The sequence below is a fragment of the Clarias gariepinus genome, chromosome 21, assembly GCF_024256425.1.
Source record: "Clarias gariepinus isolate MV-2021 ecotype Netherlands chromosome 21, CGAR_prim_01v2, whole genome shotgun sequence".
Classification (NCBI taxonomy): Eukaryota; Metazoa; Chordata; class Actinopteri; order Siluriformes; family Clariidae; genus Clarias; species Clarias gariepinus.
Window position 1 is genome coordinate 27,626,970 of NC_071120.1, and position 16,804 is coordinate 27,643,773.

The following is a 16,804-nucleotide window of genomic DNA, read 5'->3' on the forward strand; positions in this document are numbered from 1 at the left end:
CGTATCAAGGCTTGGGCTTGCAGCATTGATGCATCTGGAAACTTTTTATTGCTGATGGAACTCATGATAGAGCGGTAGAATGAATTCCGAAATCTACAGAAACATTCTGCAAACATACATGAGACTTGGGAGAAACTTTATCATGCAGCAAGACAACGACCCAAAACGCCATTAACACAACAAAAGGCCTATTCGGAGGGAGGGGGAGTGGAATGTTTTAGATCAGACTTAACGCAACTGAGCAGGATCTCATCTCTTGAAGCAGAGACTGAAGGGAGAAACCCCCCTCCCCCAAAAACACACAACAACTGAAAGAATCTGCACTACAAATTAAGGCCGCACCAGGTCGGTGATGTCACTGGGTCAACAGCTCGATGCAGTTACATTTACGGCAACTGTTCCAGTACTTTTGCACACCTATGAAAGTGGTGCCATGTTCTGAGTTGATCGTCACATATTCATGTGAATATCAGTAAATTAAATTTTGATCTAATCATCTCACGTTTGTCTTTTGATCTCAAACCCAAAGGGCGTCGGTCTAGAGCAAAAACAAAAGAATTGGCCTGGCTGTTCCAATATTTTTATGTAGCTCTGTTTTTGTTAATTGTCAGATCTAGGATTTCGTAACTATGTTGCAAAACCAGAAAAAAGACATGGGTGTGTGTGTGTGCAGGTGTGGTTGTGAAAATATATATAATTATAAAGAAATAATGAAGTAATATAAAACACCTTATCATTTTCAACTTTGATGCACTCTGTTCAACACCTGACTCATGATAAAAAAAAATTATAATGTTATTTGTATAACAGACATTCTCGAATATTTCTACAATAAAATTTTATGTATGATGTCTCAAAAGAAAGCTTTAGAAGAGAAAGGATGGAGGACTGTCTTTGTTTAATTTCCTATTATACTAACAAGTTAACATGAAGCAAGTTTAAATTAGGGCCTGGTTCAGATCCAATTGCTAGCCCAGATCCAAATTTTGGCATATCCAGTTTGAAATCAATTTTGAAATCAGATTGCTTTCATTTAGTTTAAACAGCACACTGAGTCTGAATTTGGCAAATCTGACCTGAACCTCATCCAGAGGTGGTTTGTAATCAGATTGAATCTAAAGACATGTCTCAGTCAGGGCGCTCTACCAACTCAAATCAGATTTCAAACTGTCCATCACTTCACTTAAAACCCGACCAGGAAGTTCGAATCCACACCTTTACATGGTATAGAACATGAATCCATGGTAGGTTATGTTAATGTGCTCTGTTTTAGGAGGTCTCGGTGGGTCTTTTTTCTGCTTTTGGTGCTATTACCGCGAATCATCTAAAAGCTGCAGCTAAATATTCCATAGGACTAAACTAACCAAGTTTTCAGAAAGATCGCCTAGCGTAAACCTATGTGTCACGGCATGCACCTGTGATGGGCATGCACCCAAATCAATATCGCTCCTCGCTCACTAGATAGGCAGCCTCCCCTATCTGCAGGTGTGCGAAGGAGTGGGGCTGAGTAGAGGAGCTGGGAAGAGCGGCTGAGAGCAGAGTCAGTGCGAGTGGGCAGAGGCAGGACCTGCTGTTCACGCGGGCCACTCTGAACGCTGTCCACCGCATGCCAGCGGGGCACTGCCCACCATACCTGCACGTGCACATTCTTTCCTTTCTTTCCCCCTTTTTGCTAAATAAATGACCCTTTTTCCTGTAAGACCTTGCCTCGTGTTCGTGCTTTATCGTGCCGCCCGTGCAACATGGGTCGAACCCATTACAATAGAAATGGAGAACAATAGTCCCTGGAAGGAGGAAAAAGTGAAATTAGCAAAGCGAGAGGGGATGGCCCAGAGTGTTATCACAGCAACCAATGCAGATAAGTTGACAATGTGTCAGATTTGGGCTGCTAGTCTAAACAGAGGCAAATTCAATCTGATCAGTTTTAAATAAACCTGTGGCCAGTCAGTCCTAAAGATCAGATTTGTGAAACAAGTGGGGTTTTCAGTATGAGTAAGGCCTGAGTTTTGATAGACACCTTAGACAGACACGTAGCTCCATTCCCTGTTAACGTTCACTTCATGCTAGTGTAAGTTACTTGTTGACCAGGTATCTATTTAAACCTAAGTTATAAGATTCAAGGGGTTGGTAAAAAAAATAAATAATTATTTTTAAGCATCAAATCATCAAGCAACATTATAACACAGTATAGTTTTGGGAAGTATAGAATCTCAGTTCTAAACCCCTACAAACCATTTCATCATACCTTATTTATACCAGTTACAATATTTTCAATTGCAACATAAGCACTGAATGAGCTAGCCTTAGCATATCTGTGAGTCCTTACTTTCAATTGCTTATGGTCAGTGACTGTGGCCTGCTAGACTTTCTAAGGTCACCCTGCTTACCTAAAGCAATAAGCGCTGCTCTGTTCAGAAGTATGTAATAAAATATATACCAGAAATAAAGTGCTTTGTTCTATTTTCTTTTACTCTGTGTCTGGCATGATCTTTGTAAGCTCCACATCTTTTCTTTACTTAATCCTCCATGACTCCTAAAGACTTTAATATCTTTTATGATGGGAAGACAAAAAAAATCTTCCAGACCTTAATTTCCACCCCAACCCCTTCAGTACTCCCCTTCTCCTTCACTAGTACATTTTTTTCCAACCTGGCATCAGAAGTGATCCAGCACATCATAACAATCTTCTGTTCATTGGATCCAATCCCTTCCACAATGCATCAGGACATCTCACAAGATCTCCTCCCCTTACCACAACTATCATCAACAATTCCATATAATCTAGTTACGTTCCTGTTGCATTTAAGAAGGCCAGGGTTACTCCTTTCTCCAAGAAACCCAACTTGGAAATGCAGCAGAGATCAGCAGGTCTCAATCACTTCTCTCTTTTCTGTCTAAAATGCTCAAATGCATTGTATACAATCAAATGTCTCTTTATCTTTCGCAGAACAACCTCAAAAAACCATTGCTAATAAATCAGCAAAGCTGTCATTTGTCCTTATGTTCCTGGACTTCTCAGGAGCATTTAACACGATAAACCACAAGATTCTCTTGTCAATCCTTGCAAGCCTTCGAATCTGTGGCATGGCATGGCAATGGTTTGCTTCCTAGCTAAAAGATTGTGGTGACATGGAGAGGATCCACATCTGCTCCATGTAGACTCTCCTCAGGCATCCCACAAGGTTCAGTACTTAGTCTACACTAAACAATACAATTATAAAATTATACAATTTCCCTTTAGGATTAATAAAGTTTTCTATCTATCTATCCATCTGTATATCCATCCATCCATCCATCTATCCATCTATCTATCTATCTACGGCCCCTGTGTGAAGGCTTACCCTGACATGGGTTTTCATACTATGAGGACGACAGTCAACGCATTCTCTCCTTTCCTCCCTCAAACGCTTATGTTTCCACAAAGATGTCAGCATGATAGCAGACTGATCTCATCTTAAGTGCCATCTGAAATTTCCCTTATTGTACATGAGCCTCAAATAACGAAACTGGACTCCATGTTAATTCAAAGACTTCCAGCCACCTACTGTAACACACAGTATGATGCAAAATAGTCCCTGCTATCCATTATCACCCAAGTAAAGATGGGTTCCCTGTTGAGTCTGGTTACTCTTGCTAAGTGTTCCTTCCTATTGCCATCTCAGGGAGTTGTTCCTTGCCACTGTCGCCCTCTGATGGCTCATCAGGGACAATCTGATAATTTTGATTTATACATATTTTTCACATTTTATACAAATTTCCATAATTTTCTTCCAATTGTGTAAAGCTGCTTCACGAGAATGACAATTGTTAAAAGCGCTACAGAAATTAAATTAAACTCAGGTGCTTGTTCAGGCAGCTGCATGATTTGTTTTCACCTTCCTAATTTCTCCAACAACACCCCACTACTCATCTCCCATCCATTGGCTTTCTGTAGCTGCCCGCAACAGACTGATGCTTGCCTACAAAACCAAAAACAGGCCAGCACTCACGTACCCTAAAGTACTAATCACACCCTGCTTTGCTCGACTGACCCCACCATTTCTTTGGGACCAAGGGACACATGCATAGGGTATTTGGGTTAACACCCATTCCAAAAAAAACTTGGTAACCTAGTGAACAAGTGTGTAAGAATGTATTCATTGATCGAAACTTCAAAGCACTTATGTAAGTCGCTCTGGATAAGGGTGTCTGACAAACGCTGTAAATGTAAAGTGTGACAATAATTTTTCTGACTGGTTGATAAAAAAAAGCTTCAAAGCCTTTGCTTTTAAAGAAGATAAGCCACAAGCATGCGGACCAAAGTATGTGGGAACAGTGATCCTTTGAAGTTGGGTATGCCTTTCGGGGTGAAATAGGGTGGCAGGTAAGAGGTTAATGCAAAACACCAATTAATCATCAGCCTGGAGGTGGGATAGGATTTCTTGAATCATGAAATATATTTCTGTCAGTTGAAATGATGAAATACAGATATGGTACTTTTTCCCCGAAACCACAAAGGGTGCCGATTTCTGAGAAATTCCCAGGAAGATGATTCACAGACAAAAAAATTGCTTCAATTTTAAATTATTACATGATAAATTTAGCTCCACTTTCACCACACGAAGTAAGAGGTTTAGTAGAGAACATTAGCTAGCTATGTAGCTGCATTTTAAGAGAAATTCACTAAGACTAAATAATTGCGCAAATAAGTTCTAGCGTCTGTTGTTATGGCTGCGCTAGCTTGATGTATAGAAGTAATGTCAGTATGCTAGCTAATATTCTGTAGATATACAGTAACTCAAGGGATAGGAGTGGGAATTCATTATATTTAGGAGTGCGTTTAAGTTAGTTATCCTTATTCCTGCTCTCTAACTTTAGCTAGCATGATTATAACTAGCTAATTTTAAATCGCTAGCTGTCACAATACGAAGCGTGGTAATAAATACAAACTAGCGCAGATATGTAGATTACAGAAATTGGTGAAAGAAATCATTCTTGACTTGGAAAGAATTTAAATCAATTCCATAAAACTGTTTAATGATAAAAAGTCACTTCAGGCTTAACGAACAAGTAACATAAAAAGATAACACTGGAGGAGCAAACTTTTTTTAACAAACTTTTAAACACTTTTAAACTCTTAAACGCAGCTTCTTTATGCCTTTTATCTTTAATAATCATTTAACATTTTTTCCCTAACACGATAATCCCACTTCTTATACGCACTAAAAATTTAAACACAAGACCAGATCTGTAAACCCTTCTAAAGGAAATATCTCAGTAAACCACGGCACACCAGGACGCATAGACGCTAAATGTAAAAGTGAAAAAAAAAAACAAGACTTTCTTTAGCTGATTAGCAACCTCTCTAGAAAAACGTTTCAGACATTTTCAAAATCATTTTTTTATGCAAAGTCAAAGCACATACCAGCCTCTAAGCAGTGCTTCATTAAAGTCCTGGCCTTGACAAGGGTGACTCCATGACGGCACTTTATGAATTCATGGACGACTTTACTTACTTATCAGGCATTCGTTTGATTCACGCTGTGAGATGAGTCATGATAAAAATGCATGTTATAATCACACAGCATGGGTAATCAGAAATCGTCAAAGATGTGCTAGCTGTGGCTTGTTAAGATGCTTAGCACCCAATTAATTTTTCCATCAGAGTTCACTGACACTTACTGCACCATTAATCTAGCCTGGTAAATGCTATACGGGCTACAATATATACATAATTATGCTGTTTATTCAGTTATGTTAAAGCATTTCTCTAAAGCGTTCGTCTGAAGTGATGTACAGTACCAGTACAGAGCTGTTTAACAACAAACAGTGATGTAAAAGAAGCATTTTCCACTTATTACTGTACCTTATACTGTACATAAAGATGGAGCCTTGCTTTTATCTTACATTCAGCATGATTTCTTTTTCCTTTACTCAAGACACAGCAGTACAAAAAGATGGCATTACAAGAAATCACACGATTGTGCAAACTATTTAAGGTTACTTAAATTAGCAGTGCTGTGAGGTTTATTGCCATGGTGAAGAGAATGTATAGAGATATTACGATCTTAATAAGGAGCACTGATGGTTAAAACGGTAAAGGCTCTGGGTTACTGATCAGAAGGTCGGGGGTTCAAGCTCTAGCCCCTGAGCAAAGCCTTTAACCCTCTCTGCTCCAAGGGGCGCTGTATCCTGCTCTCTGACCCCAGCTTCCAAACTGGGATATATGAAAAAAGGTTATTTTATTGAACTGTAAAGATAGTTAGATAGATAGATACTTTATTACTCCAGAAGAAAATTCCAGATATCCAGCAGCAATAGAGACAGTGACACGAAGACAGGTTTGAAGATGTGACTGCACACTGTACAGGTATATCTTACATATAGACAGTAGACACAGAGTAATGGGAGAAGAGACCAAAAGTTACTAGTGCAATGCTAAGAAAAAAAAGCTACAAGATAAATAAAAAGAATATAAATAATGCATATACAGTAAGTCACTAATAAACTTAAAAAGGCTTAAATTAATTATACTTACAAGTAAAATGCAGTGCAGCCATAATGTGCAGTTGTATTTATGTCAATATGACAACAGTGCAGATAGTAATAATTGTGCAAAGAACAGCATGAAAGTGACACTGACTATGCAAGTGTATGCGTTATGGCATAACCTGAATAGATATTTTAGCTTTCCTCCAGCTCATCAAAAAGTAAAGATGCACATGCTGTTTTAATTGAGATTTATGTAAGGAGTCTCCAGTGTCAGAGAGAGAGAGAGTATAGTGAGGGAGCGAATGCTTACAGCAGGTAGGATGAAAGTGAGAACAGGAACAAACTGGTTTCTACACAACAAACTGCTGTGGTATAAGTTTTGACATAGGAAAATAATTATTCATCGAACACCACATTGCTGACTGATTTTGTAAGAAATGTTCGCCTTATGAGTGTGGGCTGTTAGCAGGATAGATGAGTTGTTCAGCTGTGGACATCTAGTGGCGAAAACACCAAAGGGTGGATAGTTTTGGTTCTGAAATCTGATTGGCTGATTGTCTATTCGCGTTCTAATTCATCCCTCTCTCTCTCTTTCTCTGCACACACAACAGGATTTAAATTATTAAAACCGTTATACTAAACATTATATCCATCCATCCATTCATCCATCTAGGAACCTCTGTAGTCCAACTAGGGACCGTGGAGGCCAATGGTGACCACCGTGTTTATTCCCATTTTCACAAACATAGTAGAATGCCCTTATCCAGAGCAACTTTCATTTTCATCTCATTATACGTCTGTGCAGATGAAGGACCTTGCACAAGGGCCCAGCAGTGGCATCTTGGTGGGGTTTGAACCTCTGACCCTCTGATCAGGAGTTCATTGTCTAAATAACTACTGAACTACACCTTCCCCCTTTCACACATGGGCAATTTGGAAATGCCAGGTAGCCTAACGTGCATGTCTGTGGGACTGTGGGAGGAAACCAGAGTACCTGGAGGAAACCCACCAAGCACGGGGAGAACATGGAAACTCCAGACTGAAGATAGGAATGGAACATGGTCTTTGAGGTGTGAGGCCACCGTGCTGCCACTACGCCACCGTGCTGCCACTACGCCACCGTGCTGCCACTACGCCACCGTGCTGCCACTATGTCTGACTGTTATCACCCTGCATAGCTAATAATAAAAATAATCATATTTTTTTATTCTCGGTAAACTTTACTTTGTATGCCTTTATCACAATTATCTGTGTTTGAAAAAAAAAATCAGTGGCAAGACTAATCATAATTTTGCATCTTCAATAAATTAGTGTAAATACATAAATCATATGTTTTATTGGTCAAATGTTCAAACTATGATTAATATAGTATTTATCTATAAAAATCATGCTTTCACATTTTTTTAAACACTAAAGCAAAAATACTTTGTATATGCAAAATATCATAAAATCTCATTAAAATAAGCATGGTCAGGTGGAGGCTGATTAAGGGGCGGGGCTTAACACAGGTGCGCGCGAGTTTTGATTTTAGTTGCGACTCTGTGGAATTTTCTTCAGTGCGTTAAAACTTCAGCTAAACTTTTACACACAAAAAAACCCCTTATAATCGGAGTGTGTGTTGGAGGATGAGCGGCAGGAGGGTGAAGCTGGTGGGGGGGGTGATGATGAAGGTCCCCGACAAAGAGTTAATGAGCGACATTCTGCTGCGCGAGAGTACCGAACACTCACTTCCGGTGCACGTGAACATCGGCAAGCTGCTGCGGACCGAGGATGGACAGTATGTGGACATGGAGGACAGAGACGATGCCGCCAAGAGGAGACAGATAGCCAACGCCAAAGAGCGGCTCCGGGTTAGTGCATCGGTTATTAGAGAAAGAGTCGACTCTCTAAACCAACCGCCGAGAGTCGACTCTCTGAACCCAAGGCCGAGAGAGTCGACTCTCTGAACCCAAGGCCGAGAGAGTCGACTCTCTGAACCCAAGGCCGAGAGAGTCGACTCTCTGAACCCAAGGCCGAGAGAGTCGACTCTCTGAACCCAAGGCCGAGAGAGTCGACTCTCTGAACCCAAGGCCGAGAGAGTCGACTCTCTGAACCCAAGGCCGAGAGAGTCGACTCTCTGAACCCAAGGCCGAGAGAGTCGACTCTCTGAACCGAACACGGAGTTTTTGTTTTTTTTTTCGTATATCTTCGTATTGGCGGGGGGCAACTATAATGCAAATAGTAGTATGCATACAGTTATGAAGGGGTGCAAATAAGAATGTGTATATATAATTAGAAAAGGATTGACTCTTTGAACCGAACACTGAGAGTCTGCTCTTTCAGATCTTTTAGTAACAACTGTGCTGCAAATAATAGGGTATACATATATTTATAGGGGGGGGGTTGCAAATAGTAGTGTGTGTGTACTGAACATATACACACTAACTCTTCGAATGGCGTTATTGTGTGTGTGTGTGTGTGTGTGTGTATATATATATATATATATATATATACACACACTTATTTATTTATACACACACATTTATTTATTTATATATATATATATATATATATATATATATATATATATATATATATAGGGAGAATTGCAAACAATAGTGTAAATATTATTAGAGAAAGAGTCGATTCTTAGAACCAAACACTGTGAGTCGGCCCTTTTAGATGATATATAAATTCTAGGGAGTAAAAACTCCCTTTATGTCTCTATAATCCCCAGCTACACTAATGAACTTATCCCAGTGTTTTACTATTGCTTGGACACCATGAAGGTAGAAAGTTTTCTGAGTGCGCCGCGGCCATGATCGGACTGTCAGCTCTAGGTCTAAAACACCGGCCTCCCAGTAACCCCTTGAACGGCTTTTCCAAACCCATGAAAATGTCTGAGGTCAGGACTGTACAATAACTCCCAGCAGAGTCCCTGTACCGTGCAGGTGCTGCTGGGAATGATTGTATGTACAGTTTACACAGACAGATGCGTCTCCCCTGCAAGTGTGGGACAAATTATCTATCAGTTTCCAAGGACTCGCTGAATGTTGACAGGAATGAGCATTGAGCCACGCAGTGAGCTCTGAGCCACCTCGGTAGGGATCATCATACACGGACGTACTGCTTTCTTTAAACATTCACACCGTCAAATTGTTTTGAACTGCGGTCAAGAGTCTCATTACCGTACTGTGCTTGACGTCCTCGGTAAATGTCAATTTCTTTTATTCACCAGAAATTTTAACAAAAGTCCTGGTTTGACTTGAAAGCTCCTCGTAGAGGACATGATCTAAAGCCTACACGCCTCAGGATATTACTGAAAAAAATTTTTGTGAACATGTGGTCATTTTTAATCTGTTTTTTTAACCTTTATTTTCCATCATCTTAGGGATGTTTTCATGGACTACAGAACACTAAAAAATATAAAAATACAGAGAAATTCTTCCTTCCTGGTGTATGTAATGGAGTGAGAACAAAGCTAGAAAAATGAATTATTGATGCTTTGGCTTCGGCTGTCGGTTTAATAATGAACGACGCTGATTTACAAATGCATGAATGCTTCAGAAATTAAAGTGGAAAAGTTTCGTCAAGGTTTTCCCGAAGGAAAAATGGACATGCAATAAAGAGGTGATCTTTTAATCTCATTAAGCTGCTCTGTGCATTTCACACTTTGGAACAGATTAAAAATAGACTTTTCAGGGGTTTTTTGACCGGTCTGCGCTGACTGATTAATTCATTTCTTGATAACTGATTTAATTTTCTGTTTTTTTCTTCCTGTAATCCTTGTGGAATGTTTTAGCTCTGAAAGAAATCAAAGAAATGGTTTTATGATTTAAAATTAATTGGAAATTAATTGGAAACCTAAATTATTTAACCAGGAAAGATTAGTTAACACTGCACTTTTATGATATCAGTATTGCCAGTAGTATTTTCGAATGCAAATTAAATGGATATTTTCAATAACGTTAACTCCACAAACTTTATATTACAACAGGAAGCCCCGCCCACATAACTAAACGTCTTGCTCATGCTGATGGAATGAGTAGGCCACATGTAATGTGTTTTTCACAGAGAAAATGACACAAGGATGAAGAGACCACAAGGACGGTAAAAAGCGTGGAAGACACGGGACAACTTGCTTTTGAGGCGGTAAAATGTCATCATTTCTTTAATCCGACAGGTGGCGCACTCTGAACTATTTTACACATTTTTATCTAGTGTGGTAGGACTGAATTATTTGCTAAGGTTGTTTAGAAATACTAATTATGACAGAGATGTAACAGAGATGCGTGCTACTCATTAACAATGTAGCTTTGTGTTTAATTTAATTTGAAATTAAATGTTAAACTCCTCTTGTATGACTTCATGACTTTTGCAGTTAGTTTGTCCAATTTAAATCTTGTGCTTGGGTTTTAAGTAAGAAAACTAATGTTATAATAAACGCACTACGTTTAATTTTCATGTTAAAGTTTTTTAAAGGTTTAAAATTTTAACTAAATTGGGGGGAAATGTAATATTGAATCTGGATATTTATGAAATGGTGATACTTGACGTGTGATTAAATATAGAATTTAATCGAATAGGCACCAAGGTATCATGATATCGTATCGGGAGGCGACGGCTGATTCCTTCACTAAAGTGCAGATATGTTTTGAAAGGTCTAATTAATTTTTGCAGAGTATGGGGGGGGGGGGGGGGGGGGGGGGGGGGATATTCCCATGTGAAGAATCTTTTTCTGGTTGTTTGCGTCAGACATGTTTCTTTGACTTTGATTATGATGAGCCCTGGTCACATTAACTAAATATGCTTCTTTTTTTTTTTCTTTTTTCTTTGTCCCTGATATACTCATGACAAATTTGCATGTTCCAAAAATGTGTGTATGTATACAGCTCTGGGGGAAAAAACACTGCAAAATAATTAGTTTGTTTATTTTATTTATTTATTTTACTTCTTTCTTTATTTTTTTTTTTAACAGCTACATGTATTGGTGAGAAACAGTTTTGTTTTATTTTTTGTGAATTGCTGACTATTTCTCCTAAATTTAAAATATAACACTTGTTAATCAGAGTGTATATTTAAAGGAAATGACATCACAGCACATTAAAATAACCCAAGATCATGTGATATTTGCAGAGCTTTAATAAGTCACATAAAACAAAATGCAAATAATTTGTGAACAAATTGTCAGTGCTTTGCCTAAATCACATTAAGAAATCATTTCCATCAATGAGCAATCATCAATACCGTTTTTGGTGGAATAATCCTGATTTGCAGTTACAGCTTTCATGTGTTTTGGCTCCAGCAGTTTTTCACATTGCTGTTGGGGAACTTTATACCACTCTGTGCAAAAAAGCAAACAGCTCAGCTTTACTTCATGGACTCTCCATCTTCCTTTTAATGACATTCCAGAAGTTATCTGGACTAAACTGCAGGTTTTTTTTTTTTTGTTTTTTGTATTTTGTGGGGAGGTGGATGGGCAGTTATAAGCTATCAATAAGCATTTATTTTGAGTGTTATGTTATAAAAGAAAAATCTATATATTATAATCGTTACTTAAACATTCAGCTGTTAAAAAGATTCTACATTTTATTCTGGTTCTTGAAGTTGAAATAAAAGCTGAAAACATCTTCAAAGTGACCTTCAACTCAGCATATGTAAGAAAGTTTCATGTTTTTCTGAAGAATATCTCCATGTAACTGTCTAGTCGAAGGTCGCTTTGAGTTGTCGCATTCAGTTGTTTTATTCAGTGCTCATGTTTATTGTGTAGAATAAAATGCAATTAAAATGTCTAAGGTGATGTTTCGTGAGATTGGTTGTGTAACGAGTTTCTTTCTGCAGGAAAGTTCGCCGTCCTTGGGTTTAAGTGTATTTTTATCTGTGAGAAAGAGTTTGTGTGATAATGGAACCTGTTGGATTTGTGTGTGAGAGTGAGGGACAGGGAAATGTTTGGCCCTCGGTGTGATGTCCTGTCCTGTGGCGCCCTCTCCAGGTGCGGAGCCTGAACAGCATGTTCTCCTACCTGAGGCGGATCGTCCCAGTGATGCCCCGAGACCGCAAGCCCAGTAAAGTGGACATGCTGAAGGCAGCGACCGAGTACATCCGCCTGCTGTCCTCCGTCCTCAGCGACACCTCAGAACACGTGAGCACAGATCTCAGGGTCATCACAAACGTCACACACAGGTTCAGATTGCAGTATGATGATGATGATGATGATATTGAAACATTTCCTTTAGAGCAACACGGCTTCCAGTGAGCTTCTGGAGAACATGAGCAGCTGTTCCCACTCAGACGGCATGTGTGCTGACCTGTGGAGCGTGGACGACGTGAGTCTCATTTGTGTGTTGGTTGAAAAGGAAATACTTCTTTTACTTTAAAAAAAAAATTGGAAACCCCTAAAAAAAAAACTCTCTTGCTGTTCTTAAATTAGACTTAATATTCATTTTTAAGTCAAGTTGCCAGCTTCAGCTGTTTTGGAGAGATGATTTTAGATGTGCCCCAAAAATGGCAATTTTTCAGCGCTATACGGTCTTACTTCAAACTATTTAAATTATTCACATTTCTTTAAGTATCTATCCTAAAATTGTATCATGATTTTATAATAAAGCTTCTAGAAGTATATGACTTGATAAAATGAAGCATTCCGTGCAAAATTATGATTTTTTCCCCCCAAAATTACTAACGGTGGTTTTGTTAAATGGAAATGCTCCAAATTAGACACACCTCTTATGTTATAAAAACTATAGTTTATTTATTTTTTTAAAAAATTAATCTGACCACAGTTATTCATTAAAATTATTCATTAAAATTAAGTGCTTTGCATGAGAAATTATTTTTGTTAAAAGCATAAACAGCAAAAAATCTGTAGTGTCTGTAACCATGTCAGATTCATGCTGCATTATGTTAACAATTTTAGACTTTAAAATAATACGCTTTTTCAGATTTATGTCTTTTCATGTGAAGTCTAAAATGGAGTCTAAAGTTTTATCTGAATGTCAATTAAGATCATTAAAAGATTTTAATTCAAAAAAGTTACTGACATAAAAGGGCCTGAAATTGTATTTAGCAAATGTGTTTCTTTTTATCTGCTAAAAATATAAATGTGTATGTATTTACAAAAAAATGAAGCATGCATCGGATAAGAAGCATTAAGTATAACGAGAAATGGTGTTTTATGATCTTATCTGAAAAGACACTTTTTAGCACCAACACCATGTTTTGGCCGGTTGTCACATGGTCATATTTATTTACTTACATTCTAATGACACTAACAGATTGAATTTCTTTCTCTCCCACTTCGTCTCTCAGATGCTCGACTCTCTGTCCAATCCGTCTCTGTCAGTCACGTCCCCATCTGTCGACGCCGGTGCAGAAGCAGACGATATCGAGCTGAGCAACATGACCGTTCAGTGTGCCGTCCCCATCTACATCATCCAGGTCGGATCTGACCACACCCTGGTAAGGACGTACAGTCATGTGCGTACATGAACACGTGCCTGCCTGGTGTACTGCAGGAATCTTTCTTTACAATCATAGCGGTAAAATTAAAACCGTAAAAGTATCTGGCTGCCTATGAAATTATAATGTAGTTTTTAAGGAAACTTTTATAAATCTTTAATACACCTCCTATGAGGGGCGTTCGAGTCAAAGCAGGAATTTTGATTGTGGAGAATAACAGAGCCTGGTTCTGAGAGTAAAAACTCCCTTTGTGTCTCTACATAATCCCCTGATACACTAATGCACTTATCACAGTGTTTCACGAGTGCTTGGATAGAAAGTTTTTTCAGTACGCCGACGCTGTGATTGGAAACGCCGGCCTCCCAAGAACGGCCCAAACGTGTAATTGGCTTGGAGTGAGGTCAGGACTCTACAGGAGACGTGGCAATAACTCCCGCCCAAGTTCCTGTAATTCTCATCACTGGACTTTGCTGGTGCGTTGTAACCAGTCCCGGTTTGACTTGAACGCCCCTCATAGGATGCATATTAACTGACTTATAAAAGTTTCCTTAAAAACTACTTATTACAAAGTATTTTTTAGTATATAATTATATGAGGGCTGTTGAGAGCCAACCCCTGTTAAGAGGCTGGTGAGGGATCAATGGATTTTAGCTGCTCTAATGTAAGTAAAAACAAGAACTTGGATCGAAAACATTAAAATTATAATGGTTGTTGAATTGCTGCTGTATAAAAGGAATAGAACGCTTGACAATTATGTTGTTCTAAGGAAGTAACCATGGTAGGGTGGGAACAGAAATGCCGCTTCATCACTGCACACCAAAAACAATCATTAGATTGTTTATTACATCTAAGTATTTCGCCTGGATACTTTATTCACACACTGCAATAACATTAAGGATCCCTTTAGAAGCTCCCCGTCCCATCGTTTTCTATGAACAGACTTTGCGTCTTTGATCGATTTCAGGTTACATTATAGAATTGAGGTTTAAGGATTGATCATTGTCGGTTCAGGGGGGAAACTAAGGCCAATACGTCTTGCAAGCAGCAAGCTAATGTTACAATCTGTTTGTTTGAAATATTACACACGTCAGCATTTGATGAGGAATAACTGAATCTCTGCACTGCAGGTCTATGAGACGAGATGAGGACCAGTTTGACGTTTCCTTTCCCGCAGCATGAATTTGACCTTGAATGAAGAAGGATTGTGTTAACAGCTTCTGTTCATTTAAAGATTGATAATTTAATTTAAAATGTGAACAGTTGCTGAAATGTTTTTCTGTTTGTTGTAAAATTTGTTTAGGTGTAAGTGAGTTGTGAAGCTGTGTGTGCACTTTTTGTTTGTTGTTTGTTTATTTTTAATTGTGCACTTTCTAATAAAATACCTGTCAGCACACAGACTAACTTATTTCTAATAAATTAAGTGAGACAAAAGACAAACTGTAATACCTCTAACTCACCAGAAGGAGGTGTGTGAAATGTGAAAACAAAAAACAGTGTGGATGGGAAAAGTGTGTGTGTTTATGGATGTGTATATACATCAGCTTTATATACAATACTCAATGTACATCATACAGTTTAACATTAGGGATTAATTTACAGAATTTTATGATTTGATTTATTTTATCTGTTCCTAATTGTTTGTCTATTTTAAAAGAACAAATTAATGTGTATGTCAATTACTTGAATCGGACATTTCATAATGTGTTTATCCCTCAAGAAGCTGATGCACTTGGATGCACTTAAAGCATTATAAGCACTTGTAGCACTAAACTTCCTTTTCATGTCACATACATAGGTTCGTGTTCATACAGTGCCTTGCAAAAGTATTCATACCTCTTGAACCTTTCCGCATTTTGTCACATTACAACCGCCGACATCAATATATTTTATTGGGATTTTATATGATGGACCAACACAGTGGTACATCATTGTGAAGTGGAAGGAAAATCTGCATGTGGTGTGCATTTGTATTCCACCACCTTTACTCTGATACCCCTAACTAAAATCCAGTGGAACTAATTGCCTACAGAAGTAAATAGAGTCCTATTCTAATTAGTAAATAGAGTTCACCTGTGTGTCATTTAATCTCAGTATAAATACAGCTGTTCTGTAAAGCCCTCAGAGGTTTGTTAGAGCACACTAGTGAACAAACAGCATCATGAAGCCCAAGAAACACACCAGACAGGTCAGAGATAAAGTTATGGAGAAGTTTAAAGCTGGGTTAGGTTATTAAAAAATATCCCAAGCTATGAACATCTCATGGTGCGCTGGTTAACCCATCATCCAAAGATGGAATGAGTGCGGCAAAACTGCAAACCTACCAAAAAATGGACATTCACCTAAACTGACAGGTCGGGCGAGGAGAGCATTAATCGGAGAAGCAGACCAAGGTAACCCTAGGAGCTGCAAAGATCAGCAGCTCAGGTGGGAGAACCTGTCCACAGGACAACTATTATTAGTCATGCATGCCACAGGTCTGGTCTTTATGGAAGAGTGGTGAAGAGAAAGCCATAAGAAGTCCATTTTGCAGTTCCACTTGAACTGCTAAATACATCGGACAATGGATCGTGTACAATCGTTTCTGTGGCAGTTACTTATGCCAACTCAACGAGCCTCAAGGGGCTCGAATCAGGGACCTCCTGATTAGTAGTCCAACACTTTAACCACAGAGCTAGCCCCGCCCCCATAACAACTAATAACACATTGAAATCTGGTCAAAACTGCTACATTTTTGAGGCCCTGCAGTTATACAGAATTAACATGAGAAATATTTACTTAATGTAGGAGTATATTTAGAAAAGGTTTTGTACGGTGGCCCTAAAGTGCAAAACAAATGAACAAAACTGAAAACAACAAAACTAAAAAAAATAACAAAACCCAAAACAAAATAAGTTCA

At 38.6% G+C, this 16,804-nt stretch overlaps 1 protein-coding gene across 1 annotated transcript; it reads left to right on the top strand.

Annotated features, from left to right (window-relative positions):
- The first annotated feature begins 8,060 nt into the window (after positions 1-8,060).
- figla (folliculogenesis specific bHLH transcription factor) lies at positions 8,061-15,299 on the top strand. Its single transcript, XM_053481422.1, has 5 exons — positions 8,061-8,321; positions 12,443-12,592; positions 12,687-12,776; positions 13,759-13,908; positions 15,036-15,299. The coding sequence occupies exons 1-5, from the start codon at positions 8,097-8,099 to the stop codon at positions 15,051-15,053; spliced, it is 633 nt and encodes a 210-aa protein (XP_053337397.1). The 5' UTR covers positions 8,061-8,096; the 3' UTR covers positions 15,054-15,299.
- Positions 15,300-16,804: the final 1,505 nt, after the last annotated feature.